Source organism: Salmo salar, chromosome 16 (assembly GCF_965601325.2).
Source record: "Salmo salar chromosome 16, fSalSal1, whole genome shotgun sequence".
Classification (NCBI taxonomy): Eukaryota; Metazoa; Chordata; class Actinopteri; order Salmoniformes; family Salmonidae; genus Salmo; species Salmo salar.
This window is the reverse complement of record NC_138306.1, coordinates 18903390-18915498: the sequence shown is the minus strand read 5'-3', so window position 1 is coordinate 18915498 and position 12109 is coordinate 18903390. Positions and strand designations below refer to the sequence as shown.

The following is a 12109-nucleotide window of genomic DNA, read 5'->3' as shown; positions in this document are numbered from 1 at the left end:
TCCAAAACATGCATCCTGTTTGCAACAAGGCACTAAAAGTAATACTGCAAAAAAGGTGGCTAAGCAACAAACTTTTTGTCCTGAATACAAAGCGTTATGTTTGGGGAAAATCCAATACAACACATTACTGATTACCACGCTCCATATTTTCAAGCATAGTGGTGGCTGCATTATGTTATAGGTATGCTTCTAATCGTTAAGGACTGGGGAGTTGTTCAGGATAAAAAAAGAGAATGGAACGAAGCACAGGAAAAATCCTAGCAGAAAACCTGGTTCAGTCTGCTTTCCACACTGGGAGACAAATTCACCTTCCAGCATGACAATAACCTAAAACAAGGCCAACAAGGCCAAATCTACACTGAAGTTGTTTACTAAGAAGACAGTGGCTGTTCCTGAGTGGCTGAGTTACAGTTGTAACTTAAATCTACTTGAAAATCTCCCTGAAAATGATTGTCTAGAATGATCAACAGCCAATTTGACATAGCTTGAAGAATTTTTAAAGAATAAAATGGGCAAATGTTGCATAATCCAGGTGTGGAAAGCTCTTTGAGACTTACCCAGAAAGTCTCACAGCTGTAATCGCTGACGAAAAATGCTTCCAAAAAGTATTGACTCAGGGGTGTAAACAATTATGTAAATGAGATATTTCTGTATTTCATTTTCAATAAATTAGCTACATTTTCTAAAAACATGTTTTCACTTTGTCATTATCGGGCATTGTGTGTAGATGGGTGAGATTTTTTATTTTATTGAATCAATTTTGAATATCTACAACTTGATTGGAGTCCACCTGTGGTAAATTCAATTGATTGGACATGATTTGGAAAGGAACACACCTGTCTATATAAAGTCCCACAGTTGACAGTGTATGTCAGAGCAAAAACCAAGCAATGAGGTCGAATGAATTGTCTGCAGCGCTCCGAGACAGGATTATGCCGAGGCACAGATCTGGGGAAGGGTAGCAAAAAATGTATGCATCATTGAAGGTCCCCAAGAACACAGTGGCCTCCATCATTCTTAAATGGAAGAAGTGTGGAACCACCCTGAAGCTGGCCGCCCAGCCAAACTTAGCAATTGGGGGAAAAGGGCCTTGGTCAAGGAGGTGACCAAAAATCCCGACGGTCACTCTGACAGAGCTCCAGAGTTCCTCTGTGGTGATGGGAGAACCTTCCAGAATGACAACCATCTCTGCAGCACTCCACCAATCAGGCCTTTATGATAGTGGCCAGACGGAAGCAACTCCTCAGTAAAAGGCACATGACAGTCCGCTTTGAGTTTGCCAAAATGCACCTGAAGGACTCTTAGACCATGAGAAACAAGATTATCTGGTCTGATGAAACCAAGATTAAACTCTTCGGCCTAAACGCAAAGTGTCACGTCTGGAGGAAATCTGGCACCATCCCTACGGTGAACAATGGTGGCAGCATCATGCTGTGGGAATGTTTTCCAGCGGCAGGGACTGGGAGACTAGTCAGGATCGAGGGAAAGATGAACAGAGCAAAGTACAGAGAGATCCCTGATGAAAACCTGCTCCAGAGTGCTCAGGACCTCAGACTGGGGCGACGGTTCACCTTCCAACAGAATAACGGCCCTAAGCGTACAGCCAAGACGATGCAGGAGAGGCTTCGGGACAAGTCTGTGAATGTCCTTGAGTGGCCCAGCCAGAGCCCGGACTTAAACACGATCAAACATCTCTGGAGAGACCTGAAAATAGCTGGGCAGCGACACTCCCCATAGAACCTGACAGAGCTTGAGAGGATCTGCAGAGAAGAAGTGAAGAAACTCACAAAATGAAGGTGTGCCAAGCTTGTAGCGTCATACCCAAGAAGACTCGAGGCTATAATCACTGCCAAAGGTGCTTCAATGAAGTACTGAGTAAAGGGTCTGAATACGTATGTAAATGTTATCAGTTTTTTATTTTATACATTTGCAAACATTTCTAAAAACCTGTTTTTGCTTTGTCATTATGTGGCATTGTGTGTAGATTGAGGGGGAAAAAACGATTTAATCAATTTTAGAATAAGGCTGTAACTTAACAAAATGTAGAAAAAGTCAAGGGGTCTGAACATTTTACAAATGCACTGTAATTCTGTATTTACCAGGCGGACACACTCATTCTCAGTCTTGGAAACTGTGTTTTGTGTGTGTGCATGCGTACGTGCATATGTGATACTCTCCTCAGGTGTCAGTGCACTGCGTACAGACAGGGAGGGAGAGCGGTGGAAAGACTGCGTTAATTAGCTAGTCCACCCCTCAGACTGAGTAAGGACTGCGGTGTGCGTGTTCACCTAAAACAGACTGCAGAGAACACAGCCTGAGCTCTGCAATGTACTTTAGTGCTGTCTAATACAGCAACTAATGACATGTCAACAGGATAGACTAAATTTTTCTCAGAGCTGAACGTACACAGATCTTGATCTTCTATTGTTCAGAAGAGATACAGATCTGGGACTGACTATTGTCTATAAATCCAGGTTGCTTTCTGCCAATTGCAGTGTTTATTGGGCCAACATCTAAAGAGGTGTACATCTACAACTCCTGACTCACCATGACGTCACCATGACGTCACCATGCACCAGTACCTCAGTCTGACTGGCCATCCCTTCTTTAAAACGTGTTGATTGCATTCAGTCGTCAACTATTTGTTATGCAAATAGTTGTTTGAACCAACTGCAATGATGTTTGAACACATTAACCTCTTGGCAACCAACAAAAACCCCTTCTGATAAATCTTTACTTAAAGCATCCAGCTATAATGCTTTATAACATGTTATAATCCTGTATGAGCTTTTGTAATGTCTTATAACAAGACAAATAATATGTTATGCATCTGTTTGTTTCAACACTTCAACAGATTGAAACTCGCCGGTATTAGTCAGGATCATTATGAGTTGATTATAAGGGGTTTAAGACATGGGTATGACAACTCTAACAATGCATTAGAACTGCATCATAACACCCCATACATAAATGCCTCTGTATTGCTTTTTTCCCCCAGACAGGTTGTGGAACGTTTCCAGACAGGACGTTGCCACCCTTACTGCATGTAAGGGAGAAAGATCAGAGTGGCAGTCCCTAGTTTCTGAGAAGTGCACTGTAGCTTTATAACCAAGTCTAAGAGAAAGGGAAAGGAAGAGAAGGAGTTTGTGATGCTGGGCTCAGTCATGTTTTGTGGTGTTTTTCGCTCTTTGGGGGGGGGGGGGGGGAGGAGTGAGTCTGCTGCAGAGGCTGATGATTCACAGTCAGACCGGAACACATTTATCATTTACATTTTAGTCATTTAGCAGACGCTCTTATCCAGAGCAATTTACAGGAGCAATTAGGGTTAAGTATCTTGCTCAAGGGCACGTCGGCAGATTTGTCACTGCCTCTGGCTGCTGAGGACACCTTGAGACGCTACGGCTACTGCATATATTTAAAGGACAAACTGTGTGTTTGTGCGAGTGTGTGTACTCATAACAGACATGCTACACATGTAAAAACAGCCAATACCTTTCAAATGGCAGTGACAGCAAGGAGTCCGAATTCACCGTTCCAACACTGTTTTCACATTCAACACAGATGAGGTTGAAATATAAAATCCTGACTCATCATTGCATCACCAGTACCTTGGTGCTAAAATAGACACACCGTTCTATCATGCAACACAGAGGTGTTGAGGTGAATACCTGTGTAGATCATGGAAGAGGTAGCTCACTAACTACCCACCTTGATCATCTGGGCCACGTAGCTTTCTGGGCCGGTGTACTCTGTGGGGTCCTTCACCCTCACCAGAACCAGGAAGTACAGATAGTGCCACATGTTGTGTTCCGACGTGATGTGCTCCTCAAAGGACACCGTCTTGTTGTCAAACTTATCCCTCTCCAACCCTAAGTGAGGAAAAACAGTACTTACTCACTGATATACCAATTCACTGATACACCAATTCACTTTACCTTTGTCATATCTTGCAGTTTCGTTGCCGTTCCTAATTATATTGTAGAGCATCTCTATTAGAGGTGTGCTGAGTACTCGGACAAAACGAGTATCGTAACGGATATAGAGAACTTTCCACATACAATTGACAAGTATTTTTGTAATTATCTGTGATTGGAAAAATGTAATTGTCAGCTGACAGCACACATCTCTCTTTCACTCAAACAGTGTGAAGCACTGTGCTCTAAACAACTAAAGGCTAGCTCTTCGGTCTGTAAACAAACGGGCGGCAATTATTGCTATTATTTATTCTCGCCCAGGCATGTTTACAGAGCGACAGATCAACAGAAAATAAAATGACAAACGTAGATAGTTTATTTTGATTGCACAAATGTTGTGGCATAAGTGTCGGGAGAGAAAAGTTTTGCTCCTCACAAAAGTTGAACAATATATGGGAGTTAGCCTACGTTCATCTAAATCTGTGTCTGGAATAAATGCAGGCAATATTATAATTTGTTGTTGTTGAAAAGCCAGCCAGCCAGCCACACACACATGAAGTCGGAAGTTTACATATACCTTAGCCAAATAAATTTAAACTCAGTTTTTCACAATTCCTGAAATTTAATCCAAGTAAAAATTCCCTGCCTTAGGTCAGGTTAGGTTTGGTCAGGTTAGATCCTAAGATCACCACTTTATTTTAAGAATGTGAAATGTCAGAATAATAGTAGAGAGAATGATTTATTTCATATTTTATTTCTTTCATCACATTCCCAGTGGGTCAGAAGTTTACATGCACTCAATTAGTATTTGGTAGCATTGCCTTTAAATGTTTTAACCTGTTGGGTCTAGGGGGCAGCATTTGCACGTCTGGATAAAAAAAATGTACCCGATTTAATCTGGTTACTAATCCTACCCAGTAACTAGAATATGCATATACTTATTATATATGGATAGAAAACACTCTAAAGTTTCTAAAACTGTTTGAATGGTGTCTGTGAGTATAACAGAACTCATTTGGCAGGCAAAACCCTGAGACATTTTCTGACAGGAAGTGGATACCTGATGTGTTGTATTGACTTTAAACCTATCCCATTGAAAAACACAGGGGTTTAGGAATATTTTGGCACTTCCTATTGCTTCCACTAGATGTCACCAGCCTTTACAAAGTGTTTTGAGTCTTCTGGAGGGAGATCTGACCGAACAAGAGCCATGGAACGATGATGTCCCATTAGACACCTGGCGCGCGAGTTCATGTTGGGTACCCTCGTTCCAATACGTTATAAAAGAGTATGCATTCGTCCACCTTGAATATTATTCATGTTCTGGTTAAAAAAGGCCCTAATGATTTATGCTATACAACCTTTGACATGTTTGAACGAACGGAAATATATTTTTTCCCCTCGTTCATGACGAGAAGTCCGGCTGGCTTACATCATGTGCTAACGAGACGGAGATTTTTGGACATAAATGATGAGCTTTTTTGAACAAAACTACATTCGTTATGGACCTGTGATACCTGGAAGTGACATCTGATGAAGAGAATCAAAGGTAATGGATTATTTACATAGTATTTTCGATTTTAGATCTCCCCAACATGACGTCTAGTCTGTATCGCAACGCGTATTTTTCTGGGCGCAGTGCTCAGATTATTGCAAAGTGTGATTTCCCAGTAAGGTTATTTTTAAATCTGGCAAGTTGATTGCGTTCAAGAGATGTAAATCTATAATTCTTTAAATGACAATATAATATTTTACCAATGTTTTCTAATTTTAATTATTTAATTTGTGACGCTGACTTGACTGCCGGTTATTGGAGGGAAACGATTTCCTCAACATCAATGCCATAGTAAAACGCTGTTTTTGGATATAAATATGAACTTGATAAAACTAAAAATGCATGCATTGTCTAACATAATGTCCTAGGAGTGTCATCTGATGGAGATTGTAAAAGGTTAGTGCATCATTTTAGCTGGTTTTATGGTTTTGGTGACCCTGTCTTTGACTTGACAAAACATTACACACAACTCTTGTAAATGTACTGTCCTAACATACTCTAAATTTATGCTTTCGCCGTAAAACCTTTTTGAAATCGTAAAACGTGGTTAGATTAAGGAGATGTTTATCTTTCAAATGGTGTAAAATAGTTGTATTTTTGAAAAATTTGAATTTTGACATTTATTTGGATTCAAATTTGCCGCTCTTGAAATGCACCTGCTGTTGATGGAGTGCACCACGGGTGGCACGCTAGCGTCCCACCTAGCCCCAAGAGGTTAACTTGGGTCAAACGTTTCGGGTAGCCTTCCACAAGCTTCCCACAATAAGTTGGGTGAATTTTGGCCCATTCCTCCTGACAGAGCTGATGTAACTGAGTCAGGTTTGTAGGCCTCCTTTGTAGGCCTCCTGCCCACACATTTTCTATAGGATTGAGGTCGGGGCTTTGTGATGGCCACTCCAATAAGTTGTCCTTAAGCCATGTTGCCACAACTTTGGAAGTGTGCTTGGGGTCATTGTCCATTTGGAAGACCCATTTGCGACCAAGCTTACACTTCCTGACTGATGTCTTGAGATGCTGCTTCAATATATCCACATTATTTCCCCTCTTCATGATGCCATCGACTGTGTGAAGTGCACCAGTCCCTCCTGCAGCAAAGCACCCCCACAACATGATGCTGCCACCCTCGTGCTTCACGGTTGGGATGGTGTTCTTTGGCTTGCAAGCCTCCCCCTTTTTCCTCCAAACATAACAATGGTCATTATTGCCAAACAGTTCTATTTTTGTTTCATCAGACCAGAGGACATTTCTCCAAAAAGTACCATCTTTGTCCCTATCTGCAGTTGCAAACCGTAGTCTGGCTTTTTTATGGCGGTTTTGGAGCAGTGGCGTCTCCTTCCTGAGTGGTATGACGGCTGCGTGGTCCCATGGTGTTTATACTTACTATTGTTTGTTTCAGATGAACATGGTACCTTCAGGCATTTGGAAATTGCTCCCAAGGATGAACCAGACTTCCACAGCTACACCAGACATCTAGACATCCACAGGTACACCTCCAATTGACCCATTTGACTCAAATGATGTCAATTAGCCTATCAGAAGCTTCTAAAGCCATAACATAATTTTCTGGAATTTTCCAAGCTGTTTAAAAGGTACAGTCAACTTAGTGTATATAAACTTCTGACCCACTGGAATTGTGATACAGTGAATTATAAGTAAAATAATCTGTCTGTAAACAATTGTTGGGAAAATTATTTGTGTCATGCTCAAAAGTAGATGTCCTAACCAACATGCCAAAACTATAGTTTGTAAACAAGAAATTTGTGGAATGGTTGAAAAACGAGTTTTAATGACTCCAACCTAAGTGTATGTAAACTTCCGACTTCAACTGTACATACATACAGACATACACACACACTACCTGTCAAAAGTTTTAGAACACCAACTCATTCAAGGGTTTTTCTTTATTTTTACTATTTTCTACATTATAGAATAATAGTGAAGACATCAAAACTATGAAATAACATATGGAATCATGTAGTAACCAAAAAAGTTAAACAAAATCTAAATATATTTTATATTTCAGATTCTTCAAATAGCCACCCTTTGCCTTGATGACAGCTGTACACACTCTTGACAGTCTCTCAACCAGCTTCATAAGGTAGTCACCTGGAATGCATTTCCATTAACTGGTGTGCCTTCTTAAAAGTTAATTTGTGGAATTTCTTTCCTTCTTAATGCATTTGAGCCAATCAGTTGTGTTGTGACAAGGTAGGGGGGTATACAGAAGATAGCCCAATTTGGTAAAAGACCAAGTCCATATTATGGCAATAACAGCTCAAATAAGCAAAGAGAAACGGCAAAACATCATTACTTTAAAACATGACTGTCAGTCAATACGAAATTTTCAAGAATTTTGAAAGATGGTTTTTGCAGTCGCAATGACCGTCAAGCGCTATGATGAAATTGGCTCTCATGAGGACTGCCACAGGAATAGAAGAACCAGAGTTACCTCTGCTGCAGAGGATAAGTTCATTAGAGTTACCAGCCTCAGAAATTGCAGCCCAAATAAATGCTTCAGAGTTCAAGTAACAGACACATCAACATCAACTGTGTGAATCAGGCCTTCATGGTCGAATTGCTGCAAAGAAACCACTAGTGCTGCATCAGATGACCCGGCCTCCACAATCGCCCAACCTCAACCAAATTGAGATGGTGTGGGATGAGTCTGACCGCATAGTGAAGGAAAAGCAGCCAACAAGTGCTCAGAATATGTGGGAACTCCTTCAAGACTGTTGGAAAAGCATTCCAGATGAAGCTGGTTGAGAGAATGCCAAGAATGTGCCAAGCTGTCATGAAGGCAAAGGGTGGCTATTTGAAGAATCTCAAATAGATCATATATTTTGATTAGTTTAAAACTTTTTTGGTTACTACATGATTCCATATGTGTTATCTCATAGTTTTGATGTCTTCACTATTATTCTACAATGTAGACAATAGTACAGTATATTATCCTATTTCATTGATCATTGAATAGGACTAAGTTAATCATGTGCATTGTCACTGGTCGGGGTCATTTAATAATGTGTGTGAATGAGTGAATGAATATAACGATGCGCTCTGAGATGTGTTCTGACTGATAGCGCTGTAATGCACACTTGAGGTATAAGCTTTACTGGCATTTAAAATGCACTTCCGGGTTTTCCGATCACGAGTAAATCCGATTGAGAGTATTAAGTGTGATGATACAGATACGATTCTGAATACAAGTATGACGAGATCCTCACACCCCTACTCTCTATACGGTCTTGTTGTATATCTACAGCACATACTTCATAGTAATGTTCGATATGTACAGGCAGCAAGCACAAAAGGAAGTCAGATTTTATTCTAACATTGCAAGACAGTAGAGGGAGTATTGCTATTAAAGTGGCAAAACGCAAGAAATTTACCGTAGAACGTTGCATCAGGACGATACAAATACCCACACAACGCGACAGAACTGTACAATATGCATTTTCCTGCTATGTAGTTCTGTGTACTGTTATGTAGTGCTGTGTAGTGTTATGTGATGTTCTGTAGTCTTCTATGAAGTGCAACATTGAGTTATGTAGTGCTATGTAGGGCTGTGAACCCACCACAGATGAAGCAGGTGGTCTTCAGTATCTCCTCCTTCCTCTGCTTCTCGCTCCTCAGGTCAGCGAACGTATCGATGATGACGCCGAAGATGAGGTTGAGGACGATGATGATGACGATGAAGAAGAACAGCAGGTCATACACCACACGGGCCACAAACAGAGGATCCTGGGTAACGAGTGGACCGGTGAGAAACAACGAGAGAGTGATCTTCAGCATCAAAGTATCATCATTATCCACCTCGTGTAAAGTACTTAAGTAGTACTTGAAAGTATTTTTTACTTAAGTATTTTCTTTGGTGTATCTGTATTTTACTACATATATTTTGGGCAACTTTTACTTCACTACATTCCTAAAGAAAATAATGTACTTTTTACTCCATACATTTTCCCTGACACCCACAATTTGGCCAGGAAAATGGTCCAATTCACACACTTTTCAAGAGAACATCCCTGGTCATCCCTACTGCCTCTGATATGGCGGACTCACTAAAAAATGCTTTGTTTGTAAATTATGTCCGAGTGTTGGAGTATGCCCTGGCTATCCGTCAATCATTTTTTTTTTAAGAATTGTGCCGTTTGCTTAAAATAAGGAAGTTGATATTATTTTACTTTTACTTTTGATACTTAAGTATATTTAAGCAATTTTTTCACTTTTGATACTTAAGTATATTTAAAACCAAATACTTTTACTTAAGTAGTATTTAACTGGGTGACTCACTTTTACTTTTGTCATTTTCTATTAATGTATCTTTACCTTTCCTCAAGTATGAAAATTGAGTACTTTTTCCACCCCTGCTATCCACATCCTCATAATCATAATCATCATCCCGATTAATACCATCAATAGAATTGTAATCATCACCATCAGCATGAAAAAGAGTTGGCCCTTTGTTTTCTATATTTTTTTGTACATTTTCTTACTGACTGGTTCATTGATCAACTGATTGATGGACTGACTGATTGGACAAGGTCACTCACGTCTTTGGAAGGTTTCCTCAGCACGTCTCCCACTCCCCCTCCGTTCCTCAGGCCCTGGTTCAGCACCGTCACGATACACATCAGCAGAGTGTCACACACACGCTCCGTCCCATCGTCCTCCCCCGCCATCACTGGACACACACATCAAAACATACAGCCATGAGGAGTGTGTCTGTGTGTGAGAGCGCAACGCAGCAGGGCAGGCCATTTCCCCCTCCTGCTACTCAACACTGTGTGTTAGGTAACTAATGATAGATGTACACATCAAAAGGTGGTAGTATCTTAAATCTACCTGACAACGAGTGACAAGTTCACAATTCAAAAAGCTATACATGTCTATATCAGATTCAGGTTGAAATTCCCTTACAATAGTAGACTTCAACAAAAGCTTGTGCTCACAACACTGGATGAAAGAGTTGGAACACTGAAACGTGAGAGGATGTGACCCCTCTATGTGACAGATTTGAAAAGAGGGGAGGAGGGTTGTAAAGAAAACAGCGAGAGAGAGATTGAGAGGGTGAGAACATTGTCAGAGAAGGAGGGATAGAAATAGAGAGGAGCCGGTGAGGTCACGTGTCGAGGCCCCTGTAGTGCAGGTGATCCATAGACACACACTGGACTAGAGAACATAGATGAGGACGATGAGTCATCCCCTATATGCCTCTGCTTCTCCCTCTCCACGATTACTCTACACTAAGGACTGGCTGAACTAGCTATGGTCTGAAAGTGCTGAAAGAGCAGTGGACCGGATTCAAACAAATACTGGCAGCGCAGTGTTTCCATTAGGAAAAAGTGGCGGTGGACATTTGACCGGCCGGACCCACATCCATCTGTTGCGTAACCGGATTAGGGCGTCCACGCACGATTCTCAAAATGACATGTCTTAACAGGATATGCAACTCGTATACAACAGCATGCATCATTCTTAATGAATTTCGATGAGCAATTTGAAGATGTTAGAATACATAGGCAGCAACTCCATAAGGCTAGAGAAGCTTTCCCTAAAGTACATCGAATTAGACTGACCAAAATTATATAGCCTAATCAGTTTACTCCTGTCTACACAGAAATAAATTCAAATCAGTCAAAATAGGCTACTACACCAGAAAGCATGATTTGGCCACAGAGGATCATTAGGAAAAAAATGATACTCGCATAGACTATAGTCAGAAGGGTCCGCAATTTGTGCAGAGCATGCGGCAAATACGAAATAAATGATTGTTGAGTTGCGACTGTCAGTGAAAAGCAGAGACCCCCAGCCAGGCATATCGCAATATTTAAAAATACAATCTAAAAAAAAACAGTTTGGAAAACAAATGGCTATTGCTGTAACGAGAAGACAATGAAAAGACTCCAATTTGTCTTTTAATTATCAAGATTCTCATCTTAATTGAGCGAAAAGTAGTACTCTTATTGACTGGCACCAGTGGGGAACATCGGCCATATCCTCGGTGAGTGTGCATATTCACTGTCTTTATCAATGGGTCAGTGCCACTTTTGTTTGTATTTGGACAACCATTTCCTCCTCCAGGTTATATAGACGTCGTGTTTGTGTCGCTCCTTTCCGTAGGCCTAGTATATGGATCAGACAACGTCGTTTTTATGGATCTGTTTGTCAGTGTCAGCAGAGTAGCCTACCCTGTAATATGTCGTATTAAAAACGTTTCTGCTAATGTCTCCAGTCATATATAGTGTAGTAGAATTGCTTGAAATGTGTTAATAAAAAAAAGAGGCCAACGTTTTCCAGTGCAAAAAAAGGAGAATAAATGTAGGATATAGCCTGCTATCTGATATAGCCTAGGCCTACCCTAAGCCACTACGACTATCCAATCTTCACATTAGGAATAGTAGACTATCTTCCATAAGTCTGCAAATGTGAGGATGCATGGAATGCCTGCCACTATAAAATGTGTATTTTTATGGTGAAAATGTGCTTTTCCAAACTTGAAAGTCACACGCCGCCTATGTTAGAATAACTGCCCACATATACTTTTCCTCAGCCAACAAGACAAACAGCAAAATCAATAGCCTATGTCAATCTACTATCCCCCATAGTAGAAAAGTTGCCCTATTCTATTAGTCATCTT

The 12109-nt window shown here is 40.7% G+C and overlaps 1 protein-coding gene across 3 annotated transcripts in view; it reads right to left on the bottom strand.

Moving 5' to 3' along the window:
* Positions 1-12109, bottom strand: part of LOC106573309 (inositol 1,4,5-trisphosphate-gated calcium channel ITPR2) — a 178625-nt gene that overhangs the window by 24294 nt on the left and 142222 nt on the right. For all 3 annotated transcript variants that reach the window (XR_006759687.2, XM_045697031.2, XM_045697032.2), the window contains exons 52-54: positions 10023-10153; positions 9045-9210; positions 3709-3869 (exon numbers count right to left, since the gene is read on the bottom strand). Coding sequence is in view for 2 of the 3 variants with exons in the window: in XM_045697031.2 (XP_045552987.1) it covers positions 3709-3869; positions 9045-9210; positions 10023-10153 (458 nt within the window). In the remaining variant the exon portion in view is untranslated. The remainder of the gene's footprint in view (positions 1-3708; positions 3870-9044; positions 9211-10022; positions 10154-12109) is intronic.